We start from the raw sequence: 20,557 nt of genomic DNA, 5'->3' as shown, positions 1-20,557 counted from the left end.
GGGTTAAAAAGCGGCGGGCGGCGCGCAGGGGCCACAGTGTGGGGGTGCGTTTGAACAAGAGAGACAGAAAAGTTAGCGGAGGATTTTTTTCTGGCTTCTGACCCGCAAGCAGCATCCGATCGAGAAGCATCATGGCCAACAAAGTACAGCAGCCTCCTCACCTACACCTGGCCGAGGTCACCGCGTCCCAGTTCCTCGACATTTGGAAACATTTCGACGCTGACGGTAGGACACTTTTTTTTCTTCTTCTTCTTCCTCCTCCTTTCCTAAAAGTTATTCCAAACTGCAAACTCACGAGAGAATGCCGGAATACAGACCGTATCACTGCTGTCAAATGCAGCATATTGAAGGTAGATTATTAATAATCATACTGGGAGATGCATGGAAAAGGATTGAAACGCTTCCTCCTGTAGCAAAACCGTTATAAAGCCTAGAATAAACAGACTATAATAAAACAGCAAAAGTTTGTCGTTTTGGCGTATCAAAGCGACTATTTATGAAGAGAAGAAAAAACATCTCTAATGTAATATAGCATTCTGAATGTTATAGCGTCTATTTTGTCTTTAATTAGTGATAATATTCTTTGTCGTCTTAAGCTCCCTGTGTGGTAGAATAAAGTAGCCAAAGGCGGCATTTTCATGTTTAACAGTTCTGTTTATGAGCTGATATCAGACCTGATATTCTGGATATATCGAAGCACTGCAGCCCTCAAAAAAGTTCGACGTCTTCCAAATTAATCTCCAATGCGACCACTCCCGACACCACGTGGTATGAGTTCATTTTATTACATTATCTTTTGTATTTAACTGCACATGCGGACGCATGATTTCTCATGACAAGCCTTCAAATAAAATATTTAATTGAGTTATTTAAAGACTATGTTTCAATTATTCAATGAGCCTTACAAGGCGAGTATAATTCTTTTCTGTTGATTAAGCTTTATTTTGCGATCATTTCGTCATTTAATTAGAGTCTCTTTGAAGGTTAACCTATTCTCACTGACAGTTTGGAATGTTACTTTTACATGTAAGTAATTGGCTCTGTCTGATGCTCCTCCTGTTGGTATGCGTTTACAATCAAAAACTGGCTTATTTCATTGTTGTTTCATAAATAAGGTCAGTCTGTCAGTTGGTGATGCTCTTTATGCAGTGGAAGTAGCCCATTATGAATATGGATTTATGTGATGCAGATGCGATACCTGTCAACGTGAAATTGTCCCATGTATAGGCCTACTAATTTATTCAGCGTCTCCTTCTCCACCACACACACACACACACACACACACACACACACACACACATACACACAGTCTCTTCCCTCGGTCTCAGTCATGATCTTTTCTTCAATCCTGTGTTTGCTGCCGTACAGATTTGACAGTTCAGTCTTTCTTTCTGGCTCTGCAGATATCTCTGTGTGCATGTGTCTGTGTTGCAGAGTGACAGTATGACTTTTGGTTTTTTTCCTAAACAAATTCATCAAACATGCCTTTGCTGTCATGAAAGCCTCATAAGTCAGAAACCCTTTCTTTTGGTGACTGGGACATTCACATAAGGGACCGCTCTGAACCCCGGCTGCAACCGGTCATTATTAAACCGAAAGCCCTCACTTGGAACATCTCAAGAACGTTGATCGAGTCGTCAAAGCGAGTGTGTCGCACCTATTTGTGTTACACACACGCTCCCGGGACTTCATTGTTAATGCGGCCTGTTTTGACGCCTGCACACATGCTGAGATGCACTCCGCGGGGAAATCAGGGCGGAATGAGGAGTCGGTCCGGGGCTCAGCAGCTGGGCTCCTCCACATGAGCCAATGGGCAGACAAAGTTGACATAAGCGTTGTTGTTTTTGCTCTTTTGTCCTGCTTCGAGCCCCGGGATGTCAGTCCTACCACCCGGGTGCGTCAGTCTCGAGGTGCTTTACATATTGTGCTTTGCAACAAGCCACTTTGCAAATCAAATACAACCAGTGAGCATCAACAGATTTGGCTACAGCGTTTGATTCCTGCTCTCATTATTGGGAGTGTCTTCTGGCTCGGCAGAAAGAGAGGAGAGCTAATTTGCTTGCTCAGATTGAGTAAACATCTCCTGAGTTGCAGATAAAAATACACAGGAGGCGATGCACCCAGAGATGATGAAACCACATATTCCCCTGTTGGCTCAGGATCAAGTCTCATCTGGATCGCGTCTCTCGCAGCTCCTCCGCTGTGCGTCCCTCTCATCTCTCTCTGCTGTCTCCGTCAGGCCTCCTCAATTCAATCACTTCAAAGCTGAAAGAGGAAACAACTGCAGTTCCTTTTTGCTAATTATAGAGCATTTGCTGTCAATGATTTTTTTTATTAACCTGCATATGGAAATTTGGCAGCATCGAGCAAAATCCACTTCCTGAATTGACCCAGCCGTGGTCTCAACACAAAATATTTGAATAGACGGGGCTGCACTCTCCTTTGAAAGGCAAATGCACTTTATATAGGCTTTAAATATGCACTTAGTTGGCACAGCTGCCCACTTTGAGAGTTCCCCTGTGTTGGGGTTGAATTTTAGAATCAGAACCGGAGGACTGAAGCGCCTTTACCGCCGTCTCCTGGGACCGTAGTGACGCAGCATCCAAAAGAGTGTGTATTTGAGCCAAAAAGTGGTTTTGTGAACCTTTTATCTTGCTCGTTGGTGCGAGCTTTAAGGGCTTGTGCAGAGGGACCAAAGTGTATGAGAGCAAGTCGGTGGGAGCGTCCTCATTACGACGTATAAAACAACTTATTCAACATTTAAGTTGAGTGATGGGGAAGTGTGTTGAAGTCAGCCATGAAATGCATCAGCTGGAAGTGATGTATTTTGTGTGTGCTTGGGACAGTTTACTGCAACATTTCACAGAAAAAAACCAAAGGTTACCTCAAGCCCATTGTTGTGTCTTAGAGGCTGAATGGGAAAGTATAAGCACTTATCCCACTGCTATGAGAAAGCACAGTACAAACAGATGCTCCCTTTACGCACAAAAATAATGGGATGTATGGCTCTGTGGCTGCATTTGTTGAAGCTGTGACAGCGCTCTGGCATAATCTGTTCATAAATCTATTTTTATTGTCATTTTATGCCGTTTGCCTTGTAGTTAATTACGTCTTACTCTGTTTAATTATCAAGCAGGCCATTCCTCTCCAGAGCGCTAAATGTCAATAAGACCCACAGGAGGGAGGCTCAAAAGCAGCGAGGCATTTTACCGTCCCACTTATTGAAACAGCAGAGCCTGTATTCATGAGTTTTGATAACATCGCTGAGGAACGCCCCCCCCCCCCTCCCCAGACACGCACACAAATACACAAACACACACACACACACACACACACACACACACACACACACACACACATTTCCATGGATAGAACAAAGAGGCTAAGATGCTGGTTGGATGGGGAGAGGGAGCCTGAAAGAAGATGACAGAGAGTTAGAGGGAGAGGAGAGGAAGTGGATGGCATAATAATCTTTGTTAGCGTTTAATGAGGCAGCTCTGCCTTCCAGGGTTTTATTGAAGCAGCTAGTCACATCGTTTGGAGCCATCTGTCCAACCATTCGGCGTGCTTGTTGATGGGATGTTGGCACGGCCTCACAGACTACCTGGGTGAAGCGGGCACACTCATTTGTCCTCTGAATAGGTTCTGTCAGGGCAGCAGAGCACCGGGAGTGAGCATGAAATGAGATGAGAAGACAATCAACTTTGTTGTCCCCAAGCTAAATCTGTCATGACCAAATCCAAGAAAATCTGACGGACGTCTTCGTAGGATGAATCCCAATTCGACAAAAGTAACACTTTGTGTGTCAAATTGATTGACAGCATTCAGTGAAACAGGGTTGAAACATTTGAAAACTTCAGTTCCTTGTGGCAAAATATCATAGATGGAAAAAAAGAAAAAATAACCGGGTAGAAAGTACACTGTTATCTATATTGATTCGTCCCATTTGCCGAACTCCCCGCTGACAGTGGTATTGATCTCCGTGGAATAAAAGAAGCTGCCCGTGGATCATCACCTTCAAAAAACAAGAAAAGCAGCTTTCCATATATAGCCGCTTCTCGCGTACAACCCCGCGAAACACAGTCTTTGAGGAGTGATCAGTTTGCATGGTGTCAGTCAATAGTCTAATCTATTGAGCCAGAGGGGGGAAGGAAGAGAGTCACTGGCTCATGTTTGGATCAATACCGGGCCAAAACCAAGCCATGCTGGGATCTGTTTGACACTGTGACCACATCTGTGCAGATGTTTTTTTGTTTTTTTTGCATGTCAGCGATACTGAAATGCGCCCCTTTGTGGTATGTTGCGATGACATAGGTTTATGGCTCTGTGTGTCTCCCAGGTAATGGCTACATCGAGGGGAAGGAGCTGGAGAACTTCTTCAGGGAGTTGGAGATGGCCCGGAGAGGAGCAGGGGTGGTGAGTTCAAGGACTAGAGATTAAACACACGCTCGCATATATGGCCACTCAGGTTTCACTTGTACTGAGTCCAAATGTTTTCCAGGACCCTTCAAACCCCACATTCAGAGAAAAGATGAAGGAGTTCATGCAGAAGTTCGACAAGAACAAAGATGGACGAATTGAGATGTCAGAGGTAAGGTCTGGGAGGCTCTTCTTGTTTTGTGCTTTGAAATCTGTAGTTTTTATTAGGAGGTTGACATTTTGGGAAAAATGCAAAATGCAAAGAAGTCATTGTGTCATAGTACATTATTAGAACAGACGAAAGTACTTATTATTGATGTGAATTAGATTGATGCCACTTTTCATTTGTGTAGCCAGCAGCTATCTTAGCTTAGCATAGAGACTGAAAACAGTGGAAAACAGCTTTCTGTCTGCTTTCTATGGAGGGAGAGGAAAAGTTGTAAAAAGAAAAAGCTCAGATAATTCACAGAGCCGGAGCAATACAGTGCAAGGCTTGGTCAATACTCCGATCGATTGCATAAATACAGTCTTTATGATGCTCTCAACAGAGCGTCAGTTTGGCATATTGCTTTTCTTCGATTTTACCATTTTCAGACCGTGATTTGAAAGAGATGCAAGAAGGAAGCCCTTCTGCAATATCAATAATCCACCGGCAGCATGGAAAATCTGAGAATGAGTTTAAGTTCAGTTGTTGGGGTAAAAACCAGGGGCAAAGGCTTTGTCTGAACCCAAAACTTGATTCCTAAATACATTCTTACTTAGGCACAGCCCGGCTTCTCTATTATTTATGTCCGAGTTGGCCATTTGGGGCTTTGCAGACAAAAAGCTCCCTGGTCTCCATCTCTTCTCTCCCAGCACATCAACCCCACCATCTTGTGTTCTCACCACTCCCATTTTCCTGTCATTTCTCTCTCTAGCTGGCCCAGATTCTCCCAACAGAAGAGAACTTCCTGCTCTGCTTCAGAGAGTTTGTCAGCTCCAGTGCTGAGTTTATGGCGGTAAGAGAGTGTCTCTGAGTGTGTGTGTGTGTGTGTGTGTGTGTGTGTGTGTGTGTGTGTGGAAGGTCCGGTATATATTTTTTTCATGCAAAGCGGCTGTTCCCTCTCGCTGAACTCTGTCATTTGAACAGTTCTTTGCAATGCTTTTTGTACAAAGGCTTTTTGTTCACTTAGAAATGCCATTAGTCAGGACACGCTTACTTTAACCAACTATACATTATAGACCAGAGTCAGTCAGCCACGGAGGGGAGACAGCCTGCACGTTCTCACTCCTGCCTACCAGCTAATTTCACGGATTAATTCCCCGTGTATGGTTGAAGGTGTACTAATTAGTGAAATAAACCGGTGTAGTCGGGAAAGAAAACCGCAGACTTTCTGCCGTTGCACATGGTTGCCCGTTTCTGCTGTTGAGATTTAGCAGTTGAATCACAGATCGAGCGACCGCACCTGACGGTCCAGCATCATGAACATTGGCTTTAAAGGAAAGAGCTAATTTAATGTGAGCCGTTAGCTTTGGTGTTTTATGCACAGCAACTGAACAGTTTTAATTACTTAGGCTGTATTTGTTTCTCCAAAGATTCATGGGAATGTCTCTGCTGGTGCATGCAGAGGAGCTTTGGGTTGTCATGGGTAGCTGTAGAGGTTTTGCAGAGGAGCTGATGTTCACAACTCCCACATCTCAACGCGCACTGTGAACATCAATCATGATTGATTCAATTCCTGTCAGGAGAAACAGAAAGGAACCAACGACATGTCAACTTCATGCCTTAAATCTGTAAATGTAGAAGATAAACAGCTACAGGAATGTTTCTGAATGACAGCGAGGCATATTTGCCTGGAGATCAAGGCCTAAAATCAACACTGGTGATCACCAATCGCTTTTGGTGCCCATTCGGGGCACGGACGCTCAGATTGCTTGGCCCCCAGAAGGGCTGCTTTCCGCGTTCTCAAGAACCGCTCATTGCTCGTTGACTCCAGGGAACTGAAGAAGAGTTCTGTTGTAACATTTGTATATCCAGCATCCGGTAGCAAAAGTGAACTGTAGTCAATGAGTTGCGGACAACATGCTTGACTCAGTCCGCAGAGCCCTGAAGCCCCGCCCCTGCTGCTGCAAAGAGCACTGTTTATTTGTTTATTCGAAATGAATTAATATTGAATGTTTCCCGTGTCCAAATTGCACCAAATTTGGCACCAGCAATACACCGGCCATGTGTACAGCAAATCAGATGAGCGGTTCTTAAGATAGGCGAAGGACACATACACACATAAACACATGGATAGAAATTCCTTGCTTTCATAGTTGAGATGTGATACTACATACTTTGTAACATAGGAAACACTAGATACTTATAACATAAAACACTAGATACTAGATCTTTAACGACATAAAAAACACTAGATACTAGATACTTAATAACATAGACAACACTATACTAGACACTTAAAAACATATATAACACTAGATACTAGATACTTAATAACATATAAAACACTAGATACTTAATAAAATATAAAACACTAGATACTAGATACTTAATAACATAGACAACACTATACTAGACACTTAAAAACATATATAACACTAGATACTAGATACTTAATAACATATAAAACACTAGATACTAGATACTTATAACATAGAAAACACTAGATACTAGATACTTAATAACATAGAAAACACTAGATACTAGATACTTAAAAACATATAAAACACTAGATACTAGATACTTAATAACATAGAAAACACTAGATACTAGATACTTACAAACATATAAAACACTAGATACTAGATACTTAGCAACATAGAAAAAACTAGATACTAGATACTTAATAACATAGAAAACACTAGATACTAGATATTTAATAACATAGAAAACACTAGATACTAGATACTTAGTAACATAGAAAACACTAGATACTAGATACTTAGTAACATAGAAAACACTAGATACTAGATACTTAATAACATAGAAAACACTAGATACTAGATACTTAACAACATAGAAAACACTAGATACTAGATACTTAATAACATAGAAAACACTAGATACTAGATACTTAATAACATAGAAAACACTAGATACTAGATACTTAGTAGCATAGAAAACACTAGATACTAGATACTTAGTAGCATAGAAAACAGTAGATACTAGATACTTAATAACATAGAAAACACTAGATACTTAGTAACATAGAAAACACTAGATACTAGATACTTAATAACAAAGAAAACTCTAGATACTTAGTAACATAGAAAACACTAGGTACTAGATACTCAATAACATATAAAACACTAGGTACTAGATACTTAATAACATATAAAATACTAGATACTAAATACTTAGTAACATAGAAAACACTAGATACTAGATACTTAGTAACATAGAAAACACTAGATACTTAATAACATAGAAAACACTAGATACTTAATAACATAGAAAACACTAGATACTAAATACTTAGTAACATAGAAAACACTAGATACTAGATACTTAGTAACAAAGAAAACACTAGATACTTAGTAACATAGAAAACACTAGATACTAGATGCTTAATAACATATAAAACACTAGGTACTAGATACTTAGTAACATAGAAAACACTAGATACTAGATACTTAGTAACATAGAAAACACTAGATACTTAATAACATAGAAAACACTAGATACTTAGTAACATAGAAAACACTAGATACTTAATAACATAGAAAACACTAGATACTAGATACTTAGTAGCATAGAAAACAGTAGATACTAGATACTTAGTAGCATAGAAAACAGTAGATACTAGATACTTAATAACATAGAAAACACTAGATACTTAGTAACATAGAAAACACTAGATACTAGATACTTAATAACAAAGAAAACTCTAGATACTTAGTAACATAGAAAACACTAGGTACTAGATACTCAATAACATATAAAACACTAGGTACTAGATACTTAATAACATATAAAATACTAGATACTTAATAACATAGAAAACACTAGATACTTAATAACAGAAAACACTAGATACTAAATACTTAGTAACATAGAAAACACTAGATACTAGATACTTAATAACATATAAAACACTAGGTACTAGATACTTAATAACATAGAACACACTAGATACCTAATAACAAGAAAACAATGAAGACCACTGGAAACTAGCCCAGTAGAAAGTTTTCAAGTGGTTTATACAGACACGTTTTAACATTTGTTCATAACAAGTATTCGTATAACGTCTTCGTCAAAATGAAATGTGTCACCAACAAAACATTGAGAGCGCCAAAATCAATTTAGCTAGCGAGCATTCAGACATTAGCTACACACAAAGCTAATCGTATGTGACTAGTTACCAGCAAAACATCACAGAAAACAAGACTTTTCAGTGCTGTTAGTGTATTACAGCCAAGTTGTGTGTTTAAGAAACGATTTATATATGAAGAGTTCAAAGTACGGTTCAAATAAGTTTGGTGCAGCTGAATTATGACTAATGAATGATTGTTGGAGTAACAAAAAGCCCTCAGCAGAGCAAAGCGTGTGTTGAAATGTACTGAAATAAGGAAATCGTTTATTCCACAAAAATACCTATAGAAGATAAGAAAATGGCAGATTTCATGTACGATATGCCGCAATGAAAGAACGGAGCCAATTAGAAACCAATTACATGTCGGGAAGAGGCTGTCCCTGTCTCCTGTGTCATACTGAAAAGGAATAATGAAAGGAGAGAAGGAGGATGAATGAAGGGGAAGGTGTGGAGAGAGAAGGATACAAAGGGCGAACAAGAGAACGCAGGAACAGAGAGGACGTAAATGAAATGTCGATTGGGAAGTTGAGAGCCAGAGTTTGAGAGCATAAAACAAGAGAGGGGGATTAATCAGTCTTTGTTGAAGGGTGCAGGGAGGAGGAAGTGGGCAGAGAGGTTTTTAAAGGGTTAGAATGAGGAAGCAGAGCCTTCTATTTTCAGAGTCATATATAATGGATAACACCACTGTAACTCCTCTTTGCCAAGCCCAGAGGAGGAGCAGAGGGGCGGGAGGAGGAGAAGGAGAAGGGAGGGAGACCATCCATCTTTGATAAGGAGCCCTTCTTTGGACAGGGACAGCTGCTAGATTAAAACATTCATTAAAATGACTTTCTCTCCCTCCCTCATTTCTCCCTCTGTCTCTGGCCGCCCTCTGCTCTGTATGCGGGCGAATTGGGATTGTATTGAAGACCGTGTGATTACAGTGACGGCCCGGGCTTCTGCGGTCGTCCCCCATGGAATCATTTCTGCTCTGCACCAGAGAGAAATCAAACTCTTAGCGCAGTTAAAGAGCAAGCCGGGGGTTCGGCCAGGGGGAGGATTTATGTGTGTGTGTGTGTGTGTGTGTGTGTGTGTGGGGGCATATAAATGTCTTTGCGCTTTGTACATCAGCGCTGAAAAATTGTCTTTTATTTTGGTGATTTCTTGCAGGCATGGCGGCGATATGATACAGATCGCAGCGGCTACATTGAAGCGAATGAATTGAAGGTTTGTTATGACTCAGTGTGACATATTGCATACCTGATTATATATATCTTCATCTGCATCCCAACCACTATAACAAATACCTGTTATCTATTCATCTATTTACTTTGTCATACTTATTTCTCATTTTATTGTTTGTTTTTTCCACCCCCACCCCCTCCACACACATTCCAATACACATTGAAATGCTTACTAGCAGAGCACCCAACCTAAACTGTAGCTACGTAAAGCATATTCCCTGTCTTTTCCTGTATTCTTTTACATTTTAATACATATCTACATATATTAACACCACTGTAATAGTCATGCAAAAGTGTAGATGCGATGTTTTCTATTTATCCCTAGATGCTATATTGTTGTGCACCAATAAAAGAAAGGAAAGAAAGAGACAAAGATAATCCTCTGCATTTTTTTGTGTTATGATTAGTAAATGGCATATTATAAAAATGATTCTGAATCTGCTTGCTGAAAGGAATAGTTACGTAAAATAGGAAATATGCTTATCCGCTCTCTTCTAAACGTCCACAGATAATCAACATTTTAAAATACTTGTTGCTGATTTTCAGTGTGAGTCACATTTCTCTTTTAAAAATCCTATGAGCACACGGGTCAGTACAGCCAGACAGCAGATTTGGCCCAGGAGAGTAAAGTGGCTGCTCCACAGGAAATCCCCCAATGACCATGAGTGTTTTTTCCAGGTGAGGATTCACATTCAAAAAAAGCTTTTCAGGACGCAAAAAACCCCCAACATGTTATTCACTTCAACACCTCTACTGAAATGTTGTGTCAAATTATATAAAGGAGAGCGCTCCGCACGGGGGAGTTGAGCGTTAATGGGGTCAGTGATTACGCGTCAAGTACAGATTAGGCTGCTTGGGTTGTTAGGGGATCACATTTCTTCCAGCTGGCCAGGTGCAGATGAGTTACTCAGGTGTGGCCTTTTGAAAGCTTTGGAAATGGCGCAGATGAGATCGCAGGCAGGAGACATTGGTCTCAACTCATGACTGTGAGCGGACCAGGAAAATATCCGACTCAAATACTGAACAAGTGATGTGAGATAGTGGCTGCTACATTTACTGCAGCTACCTAAAGGCTGTAGTTACTGTTTCCTTTGTAGATTAGTAATAAAATAACAATTATATATTTTTTTTCTGTTGCCATCCTTTTTTTCCTCTTTCCGTTTTCATGTTCTTTCCTACTCTCCTCCTGTCCTTGTTACTTTTTTATCTTTCCTCTACGCTGTCTTTCATTATTTTAACCTGTCGTTGTATTTTCCTTCTTCGTTCGTTCCTTTTCGTCCTTCATCAACTAATCTGAAAGCCACGGAAACCCCCAAAATTCAATAAACTAAACCGTGCATCATTTAAAAAAGCAAGAGAGTTGACAAAAAGCAGCTCTTGCATTGCTGCGCTTCTTTTTCAATGGGGACCCTGTAATGTCATACTTTTTATTCTTTAATCTACATGTCTCTGTCCTCAGGGCTTTCTGTCAGACCTGCTGGAGAAGGCTAACAGACACTACGATGACAAGAAGCTCCAGGAGTACACACAGACCATAGTAAGACTCACACACACACACACACACACACACACACACACACACACACACACACACACACGAGGAATCCCAGATGCAGACGTGTATTTGTCCAGTTATCCCTATTCTGTTGGACTAAACTTCATGCTCAGTAAACTGTTCAACTTTAAACTCAAAAAGTTGCACTGATTTCTCTACGGAGAAAGCTTTGAAAGGATTCTAATGGGATAAATGAATAAATAATACATCTAAAAGTTGTCTTACCAGCAGGGTTATTGTCCAGCTCACATCGGTCCCCCATCGATAGCTGCTCCTCCTAGACCAGCGGACAACTGAGGGCCATTTTCAGGCTCCTCGGTTTCCCACAATAGTCGAGTTATGCAGTAGATTTGTTTTCCAACAAGTTGTCAAGCAGATTTTCTCTGATTTTCTATTTTTTTAAATATTTGTTATATATATTTGCTTTTGTTTATACTTTTTATTTATCTGTTATTTATTTTTTTCCTTTAATTATAGTAGGCCTGTAGCTGCAGTCGTTCTGAGCTGTTGACTCATGCTAATAAAACAAATGTGAAAATGCAGGAGAGATTAAGTAGACAGACGATGTCGACTGTCCAACTTTTTCGTCTTCATGTCGATGCAAAATTGTACTTTACAGTTATGAGGTGTGTCATACGGTACCATGTAATAACAAAACAGGTGACCAGTAGCATGCATTCCTTTGATGTTCCTACATTGTTACCCTCCTATTCACTAACGTTACGTCTTGTTCCCTTGCACCTACATGTATGTATCAGTTTGCACTATAGTGGTTCATATATTGCATATATAAGAGGTGGACGTAGTCACCGTGACGTCACTTATTGGTTTATGATCGTTTTGTAGCCTCGAGTTCGGCATTTATGTCCGTTGCCATCTTAATTTTTGGGCTACGCCATCTTGACTTTTTTGCCACCAGAAATGACACTAGAGGGTGGAGCCAAGTACAACAACTGCTGAATAAGACATTTTTAGGCGACCAAAAAGGTTTAATTTAATTAACTGATAACACACTGTGAAAGGGTTAAAGTTCTAAGACAAAAACACGGACAACTCCCAGACCGGAGAACAGCGTGTTAGTGACCTTTCAATCACAAGGTAGCTCCGCCCTAAAGCATCCCCTGCTTTATCGTCTATTCTATTCTAAATGGGGCCATCATTTACTCCGTGAAACTAGCGATTGAGACCATGAACTCTTGTTTACAATGTGTACTGAGGTAATACATTTAGTGAGAAGTAGAGTCATCTTCTCAAAGAGTTCTATAAAACTGGACTTCTTGGAAGTCACCCCTGATGGCCATTAGAAAGAATGCATGTTTACGGCACTTTTACAATCGCTTCACGTTCCTGAACCGGAGGTTTGCGCCTGGCAAAAACCACAAGTGAGGTACTGATTTTGCATCAGTAAAAAATAACTAAAAATGGCTAAACTTCTCAGAAACAGCAATAAATCCTACAGAAACACTGTGAGCCATAAGCATTCTTTACGAAATGTATATGTCAAGTGTCCATCTGCCCGGAGGACCTCAGAGGCCTCTCGTGGTGGTGGCGGCGGCACTGTACGGCTGAGCGGCCGTGACCCATCATGTCCTGCAGGTTGTGGGTTTACAGCACAGATGTGCTAACATCTGCTTCTTCCTGGAAGCCCCAGAGCTGACCTGACCTGATTTTCCGAAGTGGTTTCCACAGCACACTCTTAGATACACTTGGTCATTGTTGTCTTCTTTCTGCCTCTATTATTGCCACAGATTCTATTGTGAGTAGTATATCACATCACTCAACAGAACTGCTGATATAAACTTTTCACAAGACATTACAAATGGTAATTCTGTGTTAACAAATTGTCCACATTTCAACTTTTAACTTTATAAAAAAAAAAAAACATTACAGGTCCTCTGTAAAAAAAAATCAAGGATTTATAATAAAAGTACGAAGCATTCAGTCCATTCAATTTCTCGGTCAATGAAATTCATGGGACCATTTTTGCCTTCATCTTGACAGCACATACCTATAAAAAACTGTTCTTTCAGTTTTTCTCCTCTGTCCCTTTCTATCTCTGTCCTGCTTCCATTTTGTAGCTCAGGATGTTTGATCTGAATGGAGATGGGAAGTTGGGCCTGTCAGAGATGGCAAGGTAATGTACAGTTTGACTTCTGACCTTTGTTCGCTATATAACTGTTAAGACACATTGTTCGCTAATGTTCATTCACCGTCGATGGATTTGAATAATTGAACTAACTATCGTGTCCGCTAATGAAGTCCTTCTCTCCCCACAGGCTTCTACCCGTTCAGGAGAATTTCTTACTCAAATTCCAGGTATGGAACAAACATGGGGAAGAAAGAAATGAATTGGCTTTCGCAAAACCAAACGGCTCTACGCAATTAACATCTAACTTGTTTTAGTGTAGCAGTGATTGAGTTTTTGTCTTGTCTTGTTTTTTTTTTTTTGCAGGGTGTCAAGCTGACCACTGAGCAGTTCAATGCCATCTTCACATTCTATGACAAGGTAGGTGACATTTTTCTTCAAGGGAGCAATAAATACTCACCCACCAAACACCAAAGGTGCGATCGTCTCTGAAAGGCTAAATTACAGCCACATTAGGCAGCTGTTTCAAAATCAAAGAATATATTTATTAATCGGAGCACTTTTTATACATAGCACAAAGAGAGCGCTAAATATTTGTTGAAATCGTGAACGATTCTCCATCAAAATCAGCAGGGGGAGGCGGCCTGCATGTCTCTGTCTTGTTGACTGTCTGTGGATTGCTACAACGGGGGAGAGAGGAAATTAGGGCCAGAGGTTCATTTAACAACCACGAAAACCAAGCAGGCTAAATCATAAAGCTCTCTTTTCTCTCTTTTTCTCCTTAATAATTCGAGGCACTGAAGCCCCTCCTCATCATTCAACTCTTCCGTAATTGTTTTTTGCAGCCATGGAGTTGTGTTGGGCCAAACTGATAGGGAACAAGCTACATTTGGGTCCAAATCACAAAGAAATGGCATGCCTGCACCATTCCGCACAGCACGTATAGATGCACAGCCGCAGAAGTATAAATCAAGCGTAAGAAACCGTGTTCTGTCTGCAGTACTACCTTTAACAGAAGGGGCAAGAAATACAACTGAGCGGTACTAAGCCCATTTAAAACCCCTTGTGATGCTGGGACCCGAGCAGTTATCTGGGTGAAAATGGCTTGTTGATGGCAGAGGTCAGAGAAGAATGGCCAGACCGGTGCATTGTTTAAACGTCCAACCTGATTCTTGTTGCTGACCTTTGCCATCCCTTTATGACCACAGTGTACCCATCTTCCTGTGGCTTATTTCCTCACACTCTTCTCACACACACAGCCGAAGTCTGGCCCCACTTCTGTGTTAGTTTCTCTTTCATTAGCATTTTGGCATAGATGGTTTTAATCATCTGTCATCCTTAAAACTGGGCAATTCTGTCCATGTATTCTGAGCGAAATTAGTTTGAACTACAATGCTCGACAGTAACATTTGAAATCAATAACAAACGTTATTTTATAATCAACAACTACTTGATCATGGGAGCTGTTGAGTGCTAATTGAAAATATATATTTTTTTGTTTTATCTCGGTTAAAATAATATAGTATGGTAGTATAGTTGATACAAGTTTAATTTACCTGAGGCCGGTGGGATAAGAGCTAGCTTGAATAAGGGCGGTAGGTTTGTGTCTGCATAATAATGTACTGTATCTGAAAGCTAATATGCTAACATGGTGAGAGGATGTTGGGAGTCTACCGTATATTTACACTGCAAAAGAAGAAGAAGAAATTGCAACAGAGCTAGAAAGAAAATAATCAGGACTCCTGAGTCAAGCTGTCTGGATGACTCAGCACTGTTTGTTTTGGAGTTTCCTCTATTGGTAAAATCATGAATAGGCAATTCATTGTTTCGTAGCTCCCGAATCACCCAGGGAATTGAGTCAGGGTTGGCACACCTGTCCCTTTGTAAACAGCTCAGGGTGGTGGAGCAGTAGTTCAGTTAATGGGCTCAATTTCCACATTAGCAGTGGATCGGTGGGGAGGGTCCACAGGGAGCAACATGAGACAAGACATTTGTTCTTGTTTAGGATATCTAGTGAGTTTTTGTCAGCGTGAGCGACCTGCCATAATCTAGTTTAGCTGTGAGAAGACTGACTCAATTTTTGAGGAAATAAACAACTCAGCTTGATGTGGCACAACACTAGCGGTCCAGTTAACTTGGTTGTTAGCTCAGTTTTTATGTGCAAAAGTAGTAAATCGTAGTTAGGGATATACAACATTTTAATTTAAATTCTTTTTTTACATAAATCTACTCTCTAATGTGTTTTTTGTTGCAACGATTCAGCCACTTCATGACACATTTATTGTCTTAAACATTCATTGTGTTCGGCAAATATGCATAATACAACCATCTGAGTATGTTCACAGTAAAGTACCAAATGTACTTTTGAAGGACATGCTGTATTTGTAGAGTTCATCTTTTTTAAATTAGTAGCATTGGATGCAATGTAATTGACATTGCATCAATTTCTATTTGAACTAAATAGTACCGTTTATTTAGCACTGTGCCATATTACACTGCATTATTTCATAGTAAATAATGTAGAATATTTGCTGTTGAATTGACAAGCATCAGTCTTTGTTCTGAGTATCTTGAGATTCCAGTGGATGGTGAGATGTAAGTGGGAACATGTAAAATTGTTTTGAATAAAAAACTATTGGAGGAGAAAGATTAACTGTTAAAATCCTAATAATTGGCACTTTATTATTAGGATTTTTACATCTCTTGTGTAGCTCTTGTTATTGTCAGAGCTACATTTGGCTCTGACAATAAAACAATCTGACGCTATAGTTCCATGACTTCAAAACCTTGACAAAACATTACTGGCACAAGGTACACACTATTTTCTCCTGCCCATAAAGTCCATGCGATATGGCTGAAAGCTCCAGAAAATAGCAAGTCAGTTGACTTTTTTTCTTCTTTTTTTTTTATCAAAGTAGTATTTCCAAGGTCAACAATGAACCTTTTATTTCTTGCCACTGTGTAGGCGTCAGTTAAGAGGGCAGGCCAAATCATGGCAGTGCGTGCATGTCCATGTCTCGGGTTGGACTGAAGGCAAGAACTCTCTCTAGCTAGCTCACTTCCAGAGGACAGGGTTGAATGTTCAATTATAGATGAGCCTCCCCGGTTCATTCATGTAGACTATCTGTGGGAATGGAGCGCTACCATTTGTGGGCGTAATTAGTTTCATCATTTTGTTATGAGCTCAGCCCCTGCAGCTGAAACACAGGCAGCCGCTGTCACTGAGAGATCGTCGGCAGGGCGGAGAGTGGCCGGTCAGCTGAGCGCTAACATGGCTCACGGTGCCACCGCCCCCGAACTGTGCGAGGCCTTGAAAATGTCTGAAAATTTCAAGATGGCACGCAACTCGGACAGACCAGCTGATACCGGATGTTGCCTTCCTTTCCCATTGCTCTGCAGAGTTATCAGTTTCATACTTAAAGTGAAAGTAAATATAATTCACACTTTATTCCTGGGATCTTTAGATCTGGGACACTTCAGTCTAGCTTTGTAAACATCAAAGAGCATCTCTCAAAGTAAAAAATAAGACTGGCAAGCCACTCAGCTCTGAAGTTATCTTGAGACCGAGCCTAGATGAACAGAACATGGTTTTGTTCCGCTTGCCAAGGGAAGATTTCCAACCATTTGGACTTATTTCTTGGCCCCCAAACTCGAAGCTCTACTGTGAGACATAACTCATTAATTAGCAAAGTGGCTCCGTATTGACTTTGCAGCTAACCCCCTTTACAGGGTTGTGAATGGGGAAGTCTTTTTTAAAATCATCATTCATGAATGGTCATTTGGCTGGTGCATTGGTGATGGCTGCCATACAATATTGAATGAGCAGCAGAGCAGGGCACACAAATCAGGAAGCTCAGAATCTAAATATAGCTGCTTCACACAGTTTAGGAAGGAACATTTTTGATGAAAACTAGAAAAGAAAATCAGGTGTAATAGGCAGCTGCATATTGTTGAGCTGTAGTTTAAATGGCTGCGTTTTGAAGTCTGCTCGCTATCTCCAGATCACTCCAATGATTTTCCTTCCAGTCTTTTCTAAATGTTTGGAGATGGAAACAATATTTGTGTTTTGTTTCTGTCAACTTCTTTCAGGATGGGAATGGCTACATTGATGAGCAGGAGTTAGATGCCCTGCTACGAGACCTTTACCAGAAAAACAAGAAGGTGAGATGGGGTCTTTAGTGAGGGTTCACAGGCGTTTTGTATACTGTGACCCTGCGGCAAACAATACAACACCATTTACTTTTTGTGAGCTTAGACCTGGCTTGTGACCTCTGGCACCCGATACCATTTTCTTTCCGATCATTCATGCTCCTCTCAGGTTTTTACTCCCTGTGCATTTTGTGCATTGTTATTTCTGTGTGTCAGAAACTAAATATATACCCCAAAAAAAACATTTTAAACATCTGTAATACTACATGCTATGCCTTTATGGTAGATTTACAATACTAGAAGATCAAAAGCTTTACCGATACCTCTAAATTATTTAAGCTTACCAACTGTTTTATTATGAGCATTCAGGATGTGTATATTGGTGTGAGCCCTGACTGAAAATTAATACAGCACAGGAGACTGCTTGTTAGCAGGGACTGAATGCAGACACATACATATCTAATTGACAAAGAAAGAAGTCACAGCATCTTGTATTTCAGGTGTCTAGGACTCAAGTTTAGTTTAGTTGACATTGTGGGGATTAACATAATATGGATTTTATAATATATCTACAATACTCTACTGTAATACTAGGGCTAACTAGCTCCACACTACAATAGCAATGCTGCTAATTTACCCAGTACTTAAGGTAAGGATCCATTCACAAAGAATAGATTGCGGCCGCTGATAGCACCATGGACCATGCACCGTTTCTAGGTCCACTTCACAAAAGGTATTGCACTAGTTATATTAGAGCACAAACTAATGTAGATATGTGCAAATACAGCACATGAGCACCAAGCGCAGTTAGTGATGCATTCAACCTTTGTAGGTGCTTTTTTTTTTTGGTCTTACTTGTGCAGCTGTGAAATTCTTTTGTGAATATTTTTTTTTTTTTGCATCATATTGTAAATGTAGCCAACAAGTGCATATTTAAGACTCTTTTACGTGGCTCTTAAAAAAGGGGGTAGCTCACAATTAGCATAGCATGCTGGCTAAAGCTGATGAAATCTACCCGCTAAAGTTTTCACTTCTGACGTCAAAAACAATAGTGACTAAAAAAAAGAAAGTCCTTCTTCTGTCGACGTCTGTCTGAACCCCCTCTCCTCTCGTTCAGGAGGTGGATGTGAAGAACCTGACGGGCTACAAGCAGAGCATCATGAGCCTGTCTGACGGAGGGAAGCTCTACCGCAGCGAGCTGGAAATTGTCCTCTGCAGGGAGCCCATTGTGTGACTCTTCCTCCTCTCTCTTGTTGTGCATCATCCTTTTCTCTGCCTGCCCCGCCCCGCTCTCCCGAGACCACACCCACATCCAGCTGCCTGGCAACATATACCAGGTTGCATGTGCCAGACACCCCTCCCCGCAATCATTTCCCCGACCCGCCCTAAAGTTACAACATCAGAACGAATAAGTGCACCGTCAGCACGCGAAACACCTCTTCCTCCTCAAACCCTCATTCTTTTGCCACCTGACCTGTCTTAAACCTCTACAGTAGCTTTTCACCTTCTCAGCTCTTCACCCATTTCCTTTACTATTTCTGACTTCATAAACGTCCCTGCCCTCCATGCTGTGCCTGACTTGCAACTCCTGACCAAAAGCCCAAACCCAGTTTTTCCACAGAACCAACCTTTTGACCCGTTGATAACCCTTGAACCTTGACCCCGGCTTCGTCGACCCCTCCATCCCCTCGCTCTTACAACTTTGCATTAGATACGATATATATATAGTCAGACAAAACTGCAGACAGCTGTGTTTGAATTTATCTAATTTATAGTCTGTGATGGATCTGGTATTGATTTTTTCCGCCTGTTTGCCCTGAAGCCCTCTTGATCCATTGCCATATGATATGATTTTTAATTTTCAATGTTTGTTTTTGGCTGATACTGTCGATTGAAAATATGAATAAAATGTCTTAAGATAAAAAAATCAGTTTTGACACTTTATGAACATGATTTCGTCAAAGAGTAACTGCCAGTGTTGGCCACGCTTTGATGGAGAGGATTACCTCCTGGCCTTCCTCGTGGCAGTCTGAATATTTTACAGCCATGCAACGCTGCGTCATTCTCTCAAAGTTATGTCTCCTCGTGATGACCTTCTGCAGCACACCAACTTGATAGTTTTATCAAGGCCTCCCAGCTTTAAACTGCTCCCTCATCGTCAACTCACTAGCGTGAACTTAAAAAGATTGAACGACGGATGCAGTCACAACAACGGCAAGATGGTGTACAATTTAAAACTGTCGTAAGTGTAGAAAACCACTAGACATTGGCTCTGGTGTTGATGCCGGTTGTCTGTGTTGAGCAACTTAACACAAGCAACTACAACGCTTTCCCTTGAAAATGTATCGCATCGGAATCAAGAAGACGATAGAAATACTGTCTGTTTCGCTGGGGCACTGACTCAGTCAGACAGCTTCATTTTCAGCAGGATGTCCGTCTCCCAGTTGCATAATGAAAAGGACCGAAGAAACAAGTAGAGTGACATTGCTGAGTCTGCACTCAGGCATTGCCTGTGTTTTCTCCTCGTGTGAACGAAATGAGGCAGCATAACAAAGCATCCCCCCCCCCCCCCCCCTTTGAGTTGTTGAAGCAAACCCGAACTGAAGCGAAAGCTGACCTGAAGTTCTTACATTCGAAATCGGTTTTCTAATGGTTTTACAATTTAGCTCCTGTCATTAAGTTGGGAGGTGAATTTATTTCAAGAGCATCAGGCTTAAAACGTTTAATTGTCCGTAAGATGAAGCACTCAAGCTCAAATGGGCCCAAATGTGGAAAAGCTTTTAAATCACATTCAAAAGCAAATTGGGAAACCCTTAAGAACTAACTGAGG

The 20,557-nt window shown here is 40.7% G+C and overlaps 1 protein-coding gene across 1 annotated transcript; it reads left to right on the top strand.

Annotated features, from left to right (window-relative positions):
* calb2a (calbindin 2a) lies at nt 1–19,648 on the top strand. The gene is made up of 11 exons (XM_068731949.1): nt 1–225; nt 4,340–4,416; nt 4,502–4,591; nt 5,337–5,417; nt 9,864–9,920; nt 11,397–11,474; nt 13,571–13,626; nt 13,769–13,808; nt 13,945–13,998; nt 17,668–17,739; nt 18,845–19,648. Exons 1-11 carry the CDS (start codon nt 132–134, stop codon nt 18,959–18,961), a joined length of 816 nt encoding a protein of 271 aa, XP_068588050.1. The 5' UTR covers nt 1–131; the 3' UTR covers nt 18,962–19,648.
* Nucleotides 19,649–20,557: the final 909 nt, after the last annotated feature.

Source organism: Cebidichthys violaceus, unplaced genomic scaffold (genome assembly GCF_023349555.1).
Source record: "Cebidichthys violaceus isolate CVI_PGR_0920_01 unplaced genomic scaffold, fCebVio1.0.p SCAF_55, whole genome shotgun sequence".
NCBI classification, from domain to species: domain Eukaryota; kingdom Metazoa; phylum Chordata; class Actinopteri; order Perciformes; family Stichaeidae; genus Cebidichthys; species Cebidichthys violaceus.
This window is presented reverse-complemented; position numbering and strand designations above follow the sequence as displayed.